Here is a 14139-nt window from a genome sequence, read left to right on the forward strand (position 1 = left end):
TCTTGCTAATTTTATGAAAAACCATCAGGAATATAAGTACCCTGATGTGAATTTGGGTGCTGTATGATAGGTTAAAAAAATGAGCCTTTCATGCCCCTAATAGAAAGAGAAATAAACAATGAGGAAATAATCTTTTGACAGCACATATCTATACTTTTCAATGAATCGGTTATACCAAGTTTTCTGGTTAAGCATTCGACATTTTCCTGATAGAGCCATGAAGGTCGTGAACCCAATAAAATACTATTTTCTTTTACTATTTTTAAGGTTCCGCACGGTCATTACAAGTTGTTGTCTCTCACCTTCTACCTCTGCAAATTTGAGACTTATTTCTGAATATCTCTCTTCCATTTCTTTAAGCTCTCTCTCCATAGCCTTGTTTCTCTCCTTTAGTGAAGACATTTCGGTAAGGAGGTCAATATAACAGTCCTCATTACTTTTACCAGAGGTTGACGGTTTCAGTTCCTTATTTGATGAGTTCGAGTCCACTTTCCTGCAAATAAAAATTAACCATAATATATATATGTAAAGAGCAAAAATAACACCCAAGTTTATAAGTAAATAGTGAAATGCACATGGTTCTGAATGTTGACTTTTCTGGCAGTATATTCACAATTATACATGGTTGTTTGGCTTTGATAACATTTAATGCATAGAGATGTTTATTATTGCGACAAGAAAGATATAGCTCAAGTTTAATAGATTGAATGCTTATACCTTTCACAAGCAGATTCATGAACATCATTCTGCTTTCCAATCTCTTCTTCATTGCTCATCTTGGAATGCAGTGAATTTCCAGTTAGAGTCCATTCTTTTCTACTACTTGTTGTCGTGATATCAGAATGGTTGATGTCCTATATTTCAAAGATACATGCAGTATTAGTACAGTCTAGAACATGGATGAAATGATATGAAGGAAACAAGAAACAGAGTCTAACAAGGACAACTGCACAAGTCTTGTGCAACTCCAAGGAATAAATCAGTTTCAGCTTAACTGGTTAGCCTATCAAAGTATATCAATATTTAGCACTAAGAGGGAAATTCTGTTCATCTTGTATTACTGATATGGTTAATTTTCCACAAAACTAGATACAGACTGAGTGCTTGACATTAGTTTCAAATATTTAATGCATGAAGATATGGAATTTAACTATCTGGAGTCACCTTGATGAGGTCTTGTGAATGTCTATAATTACTGATACTCCTTCCCAGAAGAAAATATTACATTAGGTTGCCAGGGTAATGATGTAGTTTTATACTTGCAGAAGAGCTTTTACCATTTAGACTAGTTCTGAACATGATCTTGTTCTCATATTGTAGTTTTGAGATTCTTCTCTCTAATGGCACCTTTGAATTTACTACGAAATCAGCTTCTTGTAGTTTCATTACTTGCCATCTCGTACAATGACAGTATGATATTTTCTACCTTTCTACTTCTTCAATTTTCAAATATATATCAAAGCATAAAATTTGGTATTCTCTAGTCTAGCTATATTAATGATGGGAAGGACTTCTAGAACATCAAATCTTCAGAATATTGTGTCTTATCTGAAACTTTAGTTAAAGGGTCAAAAACTAACTGAAGCAATTTTATTACCTCTTCTGAAGTTGTTAGCTCCTGTTTGGTATGAGGAAGCGTTTGAGATGCATTATGAATTGATGCTGAGTTTAGATTCAAATCTGAAATTTCTTGAGTTTTGAACTTGATGTTTGCCATGCTGGAAATTCTCTCTTCCTTATTCTGTAGCTCACTCTTTAATTGGAATACCTGTTTTCGTAAGGTTTCTTTCTCTGAATCTTCTCTGTGGGAATCATTCTTTACCTTATTAATCTGGCCTCTAAGGTTTTCCAATTCTGCTAGCAGATTAGCAATTAATGTATCTTGCTGATCTTTGGAAGCTTTCATCATAGTAAGCTCTTCATGTGCCTTTTCTGCTTCTCTCTTTGAAAAGGCCATCTCTTTTTCCAAAAGATTAGTTTCTTTATTTCTTTCTTCCGATGCTTCCATTTCAGAAATAAAAAATTCAGGTTGTTCTCTCTCTGCCTTCTTTGCAATCTTGTTTTCTGCATTAAGTGTTTCTATATTTGATTTCAGCATTTGGATTTCTTCCTGCTGATAGTCTTCATACCTTTTTGCATCTGCAAGTTGTGTGGACTTATTATCTAGCTCCATTGACATATGATGCATCTCTTTTGTTTTTAAGTCTAGTTGGAAGGAAAGGTCATGCAGTTTTTCTTCATTCTGTTCTTTAATTCGCCTTGACTCTTCATTAGATTTCTGGAGCATTTCTTTCAGTACTATCTTCTGTAGACGCAATTCATTGATTTCTTTGACTGCTTTAATGGTTCTCTTTTCACTATCATCTAACTTGGAAGCCATTTCCATTGAGAACTTTTTACTTCTCTCCTGAAGGCTGACGGTTTTTATAGCACTTTTCCACCTTGTTTTACTTAATACTTCCTTTGCTTCTATAGCAATTTGTTCCAACTGAACATTGGCATGTTTGATGACATTGAATTCATCATGGTATTCACGTGTCTGATTTTCCAATTCTCTCTCCAAGCGCTTGATCTGACCTTCAAGTTCATTGATCGAGAACAAAGATTCTGAAAATTCCTGGGTTTGTATTTGGAGTTTTTCTTCTAGTCTTTCTATTTGCGATTCAAGCTCTTTTATAACAACCAGAGAATCCGAGTATTCTTTCTGTTTTATGAGATATTCTGTCTTGTTTTTCTGTAACTTTGCAGAGATGTCTCTGTTTTCTTGCTTTAGAATCTCGTTGTCCAGCATGAGTTTTTCTAAATGAATCTCTAGCTCTTCTATGTTCTTCATGTGAATTTCTATTTCACCATTCAAATCTTTGATCTCCTGTTTCAACGAGTCTACTTCCTTGATATCGTCATACTCTTGAATCAATTCTTTTGAGGGTTTTCGGTTCTCACCATTATTCTCTTTACAATCGTAAACATCTTTTTGTTCTCGATCACTCTCCCAGGATTCTAAGCTTCTTGAAAGATCAGCTATTACCTTATTTTTTAGCTCAATCATTTCTTCAAGATCTCTCACAGCAAGAACTAAATCAGAGTTGGACTCTTGTGTTTTCTGTAGTTGTAGCTGAAGATCGGTTCGTAGTTCTGTTTCCTGCTTAAGCTCCCCCCCTATTGCTGCCAACTGAACCCTTGCTTCCTTAATCTCAGACTTCAATGTCTTTGAGTCATCTGCCTCATCATTACATTTCTTCGAGAACTTGAGTTGTTTGCACTCTGTTTTAAGTGCATCTCTTTCCTCAGTAAGGCAAATGATCTGTCGTGATAGATTCTGCCCTTGTATAGTCTCCTTTGTGATCTGTTTGCGAAGAGACTGCAACTCCAGGTCTGTTACTTCTAGCTTTCTCATGAGCATAACATTTTCATTTCTTACTTTTTCAATCAAATTATTTGGGGCCTGGTGCATCTTTTCTCTTGAAGTATTTTCTTCGAGGCTATTTCCTGAGTCTCCGAAACTTCCATCTGAAACTGAACCCAGTGACCATTCTGTATTTGATCGCCTATGTGCTTGATTTTTCACTCTACTGGTGTCGACCACTGCCTTCTTAGGCATGGAATTCTGCCTAAGAGGAGGGGACAAGAGGTTAGGACTTTGGATAGCATTCTTCATTGATCCGACTTCCTGTTGAGTGTTTTTTTCATAGTTATTATCATCCCAGTATGATGCAAATTTAGCAGAATTAGAGTCATGGGACACTCTAGAATTGCCATTTTGTTCTGCATCCTCACGTAATGTATTTAGGTTGCCATTCTGCAATGCACCAATTTCCACTATAATTTGGATCAAGCCAGTGAGTCAAACTATCCTTAGTAATCACGAAGTTGTTCATTGATAAATAAAAGGAAATCTTTCATCATTAAAATTAGTATCAAGGAATTAGGAAATTATTCTTCATTCACATTTGTTTCTCAGGTCCTTTCCTAAATTTGAAAGTAACTGGAGAATTGGAATGAGACCTTACTTCTGTGGGATAATGGCTTCCTTCTGTACTAGAAAAGCTAAGCTGGCTGTTAAAGCTCTTCTCGTGTTGAAGTATCCCAGCTCCATTCTCTTCAAAATCTCTGTCAGTTGGAAACCAAGACTTCATAAGGTGAGGCAGACGGTGAACAAGAAAAGAAGGAAAGGTCACTTTGTAAATTAAAATGAAGCTCAAATTCTTGTTATCACCTTTGGTCATTATCCCCCTCCATCTTGTGAATAGTCACCTGTTTCATCAACATCCATGTATATCAGGAACAGTCACATATTTAGTAAATAATGACGTTGCAGGTTTATTAGACTTCAAATTGCTAGGTGGAGCTCAAATGGGTGAGAAATAGAGAGGACCAACATGTAATATGGCACCGGAGTTTGCAAACTTAAGAGGAAGGGAAACTGTCATGGGCTCAGTCTCTGCCTCGAAATCTGCAAAATCAATCGAAGCTTCACCTACAAAGCCAGATTTTGATGATCCCTGCATACACACACATTGAGAATTTTACAAGTTGCTTCACCAGATGGCTAATTACAAAGTGCAGAAAATCTGGAAGAGACTGTGTTGCTATGGCTTACAGTTGAAACAACAAAATGGTAAATTTTCTCATTGATTTTTCCTGTTTTTATCTCCCTAACAAGCTTTACTGTTTCATAGACAGGATTCTCCCAGATACAAGTTCCTTCTTGAATTGCGGCTTTCTCAAGCTTCACTGTTGGCTTTCCCACATCATCTGGCACCAAAGATATCATCAAAGCCGATTTCTTCATCTTTGGCACCTGAATGAAGATCAATAATACCGGGTAAGATCTTGTCCCTTCACATAATATTATAGAGTAAACCACACTCGTACACATTGCATAAAGAAGTTCAAGCTTCAAGCATACGCTTGCATCAGCTTATTATCTCTCTATAGAACGACTGAAAAATTGATAACCAATAACATGAAAATTTTAAAATTTTGTGTAAAAATTTCCTCCAGAAGAAGTCATTTCCATGTTAAGGAGAGAGAAATGTAGTTAGTCACTCAGGTCTGCAAATTCAAATACCTGTGTAGCTTGGAACTGTAATTTGAATACAGCTTTGATCTTCTGCTTCTTGCTCCATGATTTGAACATTCTTCCGGTTCTGTTTCAGATCTCCAAAAAAATAAAAAGACAAAACCTCTAGTCTTGATCAAAAAACCCACCAGACTGCTATCGAACATACAATGCTTTTTCACAACTTGACGTCGTTCTTCTCAGGACTTGTTCTGGTTTGAGCCGGAATTAATTCTCTCCTCCCTGGTCGCCACCATGTAGGAAAATCCAGAAAGCAACAATAAAAGCTGTACACCTATAAAAATTAAATTTTGTGGCCAAAGTTACATTCCGCTTTGATGGAGGTCGAAAAGATGGGCCGAAACAAGTTAAGGAAATGCTCTATGTGGAAGGCAAAGGACAACTCAGAAGTTTCTCTCCCATGGCAATCAGACAAGCAGCAGTGCTGTATTGGAAAGAACAGCGCTGAAGTGCTGCATTATGATTTACTTTTGGATGCAAAGAAAAATAGAAAAAAGAAAAAAAGGTATCGGTGCTGTGCTGCAGTGCTTTCTTTTTAAAATGACAAATGTGACCCTCTACTTTAATGATACCTCTCCATCAACCAAAAGAAAACTTTATTTAAACGTTGGGAACGATAGGGGTCATGAGCTTTTAGTCTTCCACGTTATTGCAAGGTTGGTAAATTTTATTTTATCACATTGAGGAATTGATTTATATGCAGCTTAACACTTATTTCTTCATCATTTTGCTTAATAAAGTTGCAGTTTTGGTGCCTTGTTGACTTCAGCTTGTCGCATATCAATTTTTTTAATTTCAATGGCGGTTTAGAGTTCGCTTTTCCAGGGCACAGTGGTCCTCCATTGCTGAAGCGTAATAATAACCATATTCCAAGGTACGGTTTCAAATTGAATAGTATTGATTGCAGACTCTTCTCTATTGTTTCGAATAATGAATGGAATTCAAACCTATCATTTATAAGAATTCAGGAGTGGAGTTGTCTTTGATAAAATTTTCAAATTTGAATTCTTAGTTTCATCTATTTTGAAAATTTTGGCTTTGAATAACCTTGGTTAATTAGCCATATTTGGTAATCAAATTTGTCCTAATAATTAATTACCTTTCTGTCTTTTTTCTTTTAAATTAGATGGAGTCAGTGTGAGATACAAGTATCTTTTCCTTTTTCCTTTTGGTTCTTTAGGTTAAGATTCATCCTTTTTTTTTTTTCTTTTAATCTGGAGTCCGTAATGTAGTTGTCCCCTTTTTCTTTAAGTAATTTGATGCTATTCTCCACGATTTTTAGCGTTAATTCTAAAATTATTTGTACATGTTATTTTCATAAACTTTTTCGTAGTTCCATAAGTGTAGGGTGGGAATCAAATGATCAATCTTTGGATAGTAATAGTGCTCATCCATTGAGCTACGTTTATATTAGTTTCAGTTTAATCATATTTTTATTTTTTCTATTTCTTTGAATTCTTTAGTAGATAGTTTGATATAAATATAATGTATAGTAGTTTTTAATATTAGTTTTTAGAAAAGTTAAAATATAGATCTAGTTCCTCAAGTTTACCATCTTATAATTTGCTTCCTAAAATTAACCATGTTCTATTTCATTTCTTCTAAATTGTAATAGATTTCCAAGTCTGTCATCATCATTGAAATTTACGTTAGAATTGAACTGAAAAAAAGGGTATAATCACTTTTATTGTTAATTAATGATTCATAAATAGAGATGACAATATGAACATTGAGAAGATAAAGTTGGGGTTGGCTTAATAGTCAAAAAGAACGTGAAATTTTGGTAGGTTAAAGAAAATCTTCTCAGAAAATTTTGAGTATCCGAGTCAATCAGAGATCCATTCTTATGGGATCGAGACACTTTTTCGGATAATATTACAAATTTTATTTTATTTTTTTGGCATTTTAAATTTGTCAAGACCAAAGAAAACCAGTATGAGAACCTCATTAATTACGAGGTCGAATTATTGGTTTGTTATGGAAACTATATCTGTAAATGAGACGAAACACGTGGGGTCATGTGCCCTCTCCACTACAAATATATTGATTAATGGATGTTGTTGGACATTGAATACAGATTCCAGCTGGTTCTCTCGTGGAAATTCCGTTCTTCATTTTGCCATAAAAGACCCCACTCCAAGCAATCACCAACGTAAGTCCTCACACCTTCTTTCTGCTTCCATCTTCCATCCCTTTCTAAAATTAATTATTGAAAAAAAAAATGAATCACCTTTAAATTACTGATACAGTTGCAAAAACATTTTTGAATTGTCTCAGCTAATTTTCTGAATTTAGCTCGACACTGATTAAAAAATCAAGAATTTTAATCCTCTCTACTCGTTGTACTAAAAAGAAATTTTTGAATTATCCTCTAAAATTACAAAATCATCGTTATTAAATCCGCTACTACTAGTTGGGTTTAATTGAAACGATTTCCTAAGTTAAAGGTATAACTACAATAATTAAGTTTAACAGCTTGTTATAATTTTACTTGTAGTTTGGTGTGTTCACTTTTCAAATTACTGTTAATGAAGTTTTAATAGTTAGGTTTACTTGCAATGATTTTATAATCTTGAGTAATTGTTCAATTTATAACTGGACAACTCAGTCTCATATACTTTAGATAGTTTTTGCATTTTTTTCTTCATTATATCCCATCTCTCTTTCCTTCATTTTTGCTTTCGTCAGACCTGTGGGATAAAGGATAATAAAGGTACCCAGGAATCAGGATTTGGTAGGTTGTAAAGTGAATGCCCAAAAGCTAATATGCATTATTAGTGGCCGAAAAGTGTGTCTTGAAATCTGTCAATCTAGATGTTTGAGATGAGAGCTAAATTAATGGTACAAAATTTATAGTTTGACACATTATTAAATAGTATATTATTTTATTTTATAGGTTCTACTTCATTCTTAAATGGTGTTGATTTGATTAGTACTGAATGGTGGTATGAAAATTTTTCATATGGTACTTGAAAATTTTTTAAATTAGGCAAAGAAGATTTATTTATTTTATTTAGTTTCAAACAAATATTCGAACTTCAAAATTTAAAGAGAAGTTTGTGGTGCTTTGATCGTTCAATTTTGTTTGGAATGAAGATTTCAACATTTGGTTTTTTCTAAGATACATACCTTAACCAATTAAGCTATACTCAAATTGGCAATTATGTTGTTAAGGTTGGCAGGAATAGATAAAAAGGCTATAGATTGAAGTTTAGTTTTCTAAATCATGATGCCATAGTTTCAAGCTTTCATTTGTCTTTTAATACGCAAGGGTTGTTTTCATATAAATCCTTGACTTAGACCCTTCGTTTTAGTATCATTTCTACCATCCCACCTAAGCGGAAAGGAAACTTTCAGGTTTCTTTTTCCCTTTTTCCTGTGGGGATGAAATGGGAAATTGCTCTTTTGAATGCAAATGGAAAAGGGTACAGTGATTGGTATTTCCATTCTAATTCTGAGGAATCCCTATCATCATCATTATTATTTCTTAATTTTCCGAGATTGATCCTGCTTGGCATTCGCTATAGATCCCTATAATTAAAGTTTATTTGCTTAGGTGATATTACAGTGCCCAAGGCTCTTGTCACTATCCTATTAATCAGGGGATGAGCATCCTATGATTATAGTAGATGAACCGTATTTATTTATTTATTATTGTTTTTTTATTTTGGCATCCTATTTCTGAGTATGAGTTTTGTTTTTCCTGGTATGATTTTGAAACTGGTGTTGGGTATATTTTTATGGCTGAGTATCGGTATTTATATGGTGAGATTATAATGTTTTGTTTGGTGAATTTTGTATGATTGGTTAGTTGAAGGACAATTTTTTTTTTTAACTTAATTTTGAGGATGAGATATTAGTTCTACAATTTATATAACTCGGGGTTCAAAATTTGATGATTTTTTATTATTATTTTAGTACAATTTTTTTTTTCAATGATTGGTTTATGTTTAAATATAATTTATGCATATAGAAAATTCCATCAGAAAAAGTTGGGGCTAAAACGTGGTTCGACTTCATTTTTTTATTTTTTATTTTTATCTATTTCAATTTTTTATTTTTTATTTTTATCTATTTCAATTTTAGTTCTTGAACATTTTGAAATTTGATTATCGTCCTTCAATTTTTACCCACTTTCTAATTCAATTTTTTAACATTTAAAATCTCAATTGTAATTCTTCCATTTCGCTATTTTATATGACATTTAGGTAATGAAGGGGGGTTACATACAAATTGGATTGCATTAATTTTTAATGTAGAGACTAAATGTGGTTTTATAAAATTTGGAGGATTAAAATTGAAAAGTTAAAAGGATTAAAACTGAAATTTTATAAAATTTGAGGTACCAAAATTAAAATTTAAAAGTTCAGGAATTCACTCAATTGTTACCTCTAATAATATAGAATAGCTTATAGTCATACTATTATTAAAAGTACTTAGCTACATTTTTTTCCTTCTATAATTATTTTGGTTGAATCCATAGGTGCACTGAAATATGTAACTTTAACACGTTATCTAATTCATTCTAAAAATATTATTAAAAATTGAAAGAAAAAATATATAGTCCAAGTAAAGTAGGTAGACGAACAGAATCTCAAAGTGCTTTGTTTAAAATCCATTTATTTTAGTCTCTATAACTTATAAACGTTTATTTTCGTCCATGGACTTCAACTTTGGTCTTTACATTCTCATTTTTATGCTATTTCTTTCCATCATAATTTTAATACGATATTTCACTCACTAAATTTATTGAAATGTAGCAATAAATTGTATTAAAAGATTTTCATTGTGTATAAAATTTGGTTTAAAATTTTACAAATATAGATTAAATTGGTCACTTTTTAAATACAGTGACCAAAACTGACATTTCGAAAGTACATAGAACTATAAAACTGACATTTCGAAAGTAAATAAAACTAAAATAAGTATAGGGATCAAATAAACATTTGAAAAATATAAAGATCAAAGCAAAAATAGAGGGATAAAAGTAGCATTTAAATTTTTTTCAATTTTTTTCCACACAAATCATTTCCTAATATATAGGGGAGGAAATGTGGAACCTTTAAAGATTGGCACGTGACTTGAGCGAAAGATTGAAACAAGCTGTGGACCAGTGGTAGGCTATGCCTATGCAGTCCGATTCTTGATGTATGTTCTCCCTTTCTAATACTCTAAGATACCCATTGATGTTTGGCTTTGTACAAATTTGCTTCAATCTTTGCAGAAAAGATAGAGGAGCTCTATACGAACTACGGGGAGTGGGGGTTTGGTTCGAAGACACTTTAGGGCCTATTTGGTAATGTTCTTGTATGACTCTAAATAATGATAAATAATATTTTTATTTATGTGTTTTGGAACAAACCAGTAATAAGAATCAAAATAAGAAATATAAATAGTGGTCAAATGCTTAGGTTTCTTAATAAAATTGGAAACGAAAAATAAGCTTTGGAAGGTTATTTAATGAGCCCTTATTTACCTATGTTGTTTCTTTTTTACTCTCTTATTCATTTTTGCTAACATTTGGGTCCCTCGTCATAAATTTGTTCTATTTTAATCCTACTTTTAAAAAATTTAGCTATGTTTATTTTGGTCATGACTGAACTTTTGAAAAATAACTATTTTGGTATTTCCTATATTATTTTGCCACCATGATATTTACTTGCCCAATGTCCACCTCAAACCTACGTGGTTAAGCATGAATTTAAGGCATTTCCATTTTACTTTCTTCTTCAAAATACAGTAAAACTAGAGTTTCATTTTTTGATGGCCATTCTTTAATTTTTCCAGCAAATCAAAGACTTCAACGTTTCCTTACTTTTCTACCTTCAAGTCATGCTTTAAAGGAAATGACTTTAGAAATGGGAAATTAGAGAACCCAAGTGAGGCATTCAAGCATAACTATTCTTCCTGTAAGTTTGTTCTTGTGGTTGAATGAAGTGGCACAATCTGATGTCATTTTGTTTTTTTTTTTTTTACCACGCTCTTCTTCATTTTACTTCTCTCTTCTCTCTTCTCTATTTATTTTATCTTTTATTATTGATTAATTATAAATAATATAAATACTTTTAAAATATTTTGTTTAATTTAATGAAAACACAATTTTAATTCATCATAAAATATTTTGATCATTTTTTTCCTGTACAAGTTTAGGGTAGTACATCTTATAAGAACTTCAAAATTAAATGTGTTTGACTTGGACCACTTCTATACATATCCAGTAACCTCTTAGAAAATTTTTGTAGGAAATATGTGAGCAAGGACAAAACACATTCCATAATGACGACCCATGTTGGTCATAATGTCATCACTCTTACAAGTAACTCATGTTATGTATGTGGCGTGTCTCGGTGTCGCAGATGATGAAAGGGCGAATGTCGTGGCCGCTAGATGTCGAATCTAAGATTCTAAATCGTGGTCTGAATCTTCTGCTGAGGCATTATAACCTTTCTTTCATTGGCTCACTCATAGAAACTACAAAGTTAAGCGTGTTTGACTTAGAAAAGTCTTATGTTAGTTGACCCGCTCCTAGAAATTTTTTGTAGTGAGCATGTCATGAATAAGCTGCAAAGCATGTTTAAAGGCTCACGTATGGGGATAGTCTTCACTCTTGCAAGCTACTCAAGTCAAGTAGGTGGCACGTCCAAGCCACACAAAGAGTGCAGGAGAATGTCGAGGCCATTACATGACAAATTCATATTTCAAATCCTAACCGCATCTTAAGCGTGGGGCGTCATAAATGGTATTAGAGTAGGACATCTTCCAGTACGATGTGGTTTGTGGACGAACCACAGCAAAAGCTAGTGGGTGCACACACGATGCTCGAGTAGAGGAGTACATGAATGAAATGACACCATGTTTGATTGAGAGGGAGCAATCAAATATTGGGTGATTTTCTAAACAATTTTTATAGGAAGCATGTGAGTGAAGACAAGACACGGAGTCAAAGACTCAAGTAGGTGGCACTAGAATTCGTAGGCGATGTAGGAAAATGTTAGGGCATTAGGTGTCAAATATAAGTTCTAAATTCTAATCCAAATCTTGAGCATGGGGCATTAAAACGTAACCCTGGATTTAATGTCACTTTGACAACAAGATACATCAAATGGGTCTGACCGAGTCTGCTTATCCTTGCACAAAATCATGCAAACGTCTCTAAGGATCATAATCTCATGAGTTGATTGAACTTAGATTGGTAAAGCTTTTTTTTTTTTTTTTTTTTAACCTCCATCCTTTAGCAGAGGTTTTAATACCTTAATGAGTTGATTATACTTAAATTATAAAGCATTTTTTGTTTTGGGACTTTCCTATTTCCTATATCTTTTAGGAATAAGTCTCTCACTCCTAACGTATAAGATTTTTCTAAATCTTAGAATCTTAGACTTTTAAAAAATAGTACTTTCCTAAACCTTTTAATTAGGAATGAGACTTTTCCTAATTTTGCCAAAAAAAAGAAAAAAAATGACATTTCCTAATGTGAGACAAATTCACGTAATTAAAGAATTAAAATATTTTGAATCAATAATCATTGAGTTAGCCAATCCAACAAAATAAATGTAGAATTCATGGTCCCTTTTTCCAATCACTTGGCCCATCTATATCAAATTGACTTTCAAATGCAATTGGCCCTATCATATTGATAACGAGTCCAAGTTATACACAACACAACTAAATTATTTTAATTGCTTATTTGATAATCAATAAAATTTTAATTAATTAAGCTTATTCAGTCTCTCTGTTTTCCATTTATTTTCTTTGCCTAAGTTAATTGTGGAGGTGCTTCATGTGATAATATTTGGATTTAATGTATCTCTTGTATGGTTCTCTGATACTTTTCTCAAAATGTAAATTTTGATTGAAAGACTAATGAATTTGTTTTTAATCAATAAGGTTGACGCCTTAGACTTATAGTTTGGTTGAAGAATTTTTTAAGTCTTAAACTTTGAGTTTGTTAAAGATCTTTAGCTTTTAAATGAAGTTCTCCAGCTTGTTGAAGTTTTTCGAGTATGTAGTTTGATGAAGTTGTTCGACTCATAACTTATGAAGAGTTCTTTAGCTCGTTGTTTCAAAAAGAGAAGATTTTCAATTTTTTGAAATCTTGTAGTCTTTGAATCTTCAATTCATGATCAAGTCTTGGTAGACTCTAATCGGTTCTAGATGGTCTACTTGGCTCGAATGCTTGCAGATGATCGTGAATGTTTTGTGGCATGGAATCTAAACCTTTCTAAATGTCCTATGTGAGGAATGACCTCTTCTATTCTTAGTGGATCTTATATGAACCTTCTTCTCATGAGTTTAATGAGATTTAGCTTAATCTTCACATGTGACAAATCGTAACAACTACAATACTTTAGATGTGGTTTTTGCAATTTACCCTTTTAATATACAAAATTTCCTTCAGCCCTATAAATCTTCCGTTGCTTAACCAGGAAAGGAGGGAGAGGACACAATAGAAAGAGGAGGAAGTGAAGAGAAAATGTAGAGAAAGGAGAAATGTATGATATAAATAAAATAAAATAAAATAGATCTATTTTTTTTTATTTTTTAGTTTAGGGGTTTTATTTTTATAATGATAAAATTTAGAAGTTTAATTTTCTCACTCATAGGAAGTTTGAGGGTTAATTTTTTCTCTTTGAATGTTTAGGAATCCAATATATATTTTTCAGTTGAAAAAGTTTTAAGAGTATAATTTCTATAATTAAAAGTTTAGAATTACAATTGTAACAAGTATAATACTTTAGATGTAGTTTATGTAATTTATCCAATGATATATTACTTAATAATGCATTAAATTGTGGATGAAAGGATTAAATTAAATTTCTACGATAGTACTAGAAATCACACCTTCTTTCTCCGTCAAAGGCAATGTATTAATAGAAAATTAGAAAGCTAGATTTCGATCGTGTTGAAGATCAAACTTAAGTTGACTTCAAAATGGTAGATCATGTGAGGTCATTGAACAAATTATTTTTAATTTTGTTGAATCTTGAATTCACGAGTGTGAACAAGTTATCTAAACTGACAAGTTTCCCTCTTTCCAAAAAAAAAAAGAGAGAGAA

General features: G+C 32.6%; 1 protein-coding gene and 1 long non-coding RNA gene across 6 annotated transcripts; one reads left to right on the forward strand and one right to left on the reverse strand.

Annotated features, from left to right (window-relative positions):
- Positions 1 to 119: 119 nt before the first annotated feature.
- LOC111025605 (Myosin heavy chain-related protein) lies at positions 120 to 5605 on the reverse strand. Of its 3 annotated transcripts, XM_022303494.2 has the most exons (9): positions 5232 to 5605; positions 5072 to 5150; positions 4601 to 4801; positions 4380 to 4502; positions 4217 to 4254; positions 4011 to 4110; positions 1598 to 3799; positions 718 to 854; positions 120 to 493 (listed from the first exon to the last, which is right to left on the reverse strand). In XM_022303494.2, exons 2-9 carry the CDS (start codon positions 5138 to 5140, stop codon positions 244 to 246), a joined length of 3120 nt encoding a protein of 1039 aa, XP_022159186.1. In that variant the 5' UTR covers positions 5141 to 5150; positions 5232 to 5605; the 3' UTR covers positions 120 to 243. The 3 variants fall into 3 exon arrangements, with proteins under 3 accessions (XP_022159186.1, XP_022159191.1, XP_022159195.1); XM_022303499.2 differs by having other exon boundaries at positions 1598 to 3670; positions 5072 to 5605; XM_022303503.2 differs by lacking the exons at positions 4380 to 4502; positions 4601 to 4801; positions 5072 to 5150; positions 5232 to 5605 and having other exon boundaries at positions 1598 to 3819.
- Positions 5603 to 12146, forward strand: LOC111025620 (uncharacterized). 3 transcript variants are annotated; one of them, XR_015791927.1, is made up of 7 exons: positions 5603 to 5739; positions 5824 to 5957; positions 7161 to 7235; positions 10127 to 10231; positions 10308 to 10379; positions 10871 to 10992; positions 11326 to 12146. It is a non-coding gene; the product is annotated as an uncharacterized LOC111025620 (long non-coding RNA). The 3 variants fall into 3 exon arrangements; XR_002603580.2 differs by lacking the exon at positions 10871 to 10992; XR_015791928.1 differs by lacking the exon at positions 10871 to 10992 and having other exon boundaries at positions 11440 to 12146.
- The last annotated feature ends 1993 nt before the right edge of the window (positions 12147 to 14139 follow it).

Source organism: Momordica charantia, assembly GCF_013281855.1.
Source record: "Momordica charantia cultivar OHB3-1 chromosome 6 unlocalized genomic scaffold, Mcharantia_2.0 BLBB01000006.1, whole genome shotgun sequence".
Lineage (NCBI taxonomy): Eukaryota > Viridiplantae > Streptophyta > Magnoliopsida > Cucurbitales > Cucurbitaceae > Momordica > Momordica charantia.

Bases quoted from the DNA above. Each gene is read 5' to 3' on its own strand.
- LOC111025605 (XM_022303494.2), bottom strand. From the start codon at position 5,140: ATGTTCAAATCATGGAGCAAGAAGCAGAAGATCAAAGCTGTATTCAAA. The intron at 4,802-5,071 runs GTATTTGAATTT...ATCTTCATTCAG, and splicing joins TACAGTTCCAAGCTACACAG to GTGCCAAAGATGAAGAAATC. The intron at 494-717 runs GTATAAGCATTC...TTTTATTTGCAG, and splicing joins CATGAATCTGCTTGTGAAAG to GAAAGTGGACTCGAACTCAT.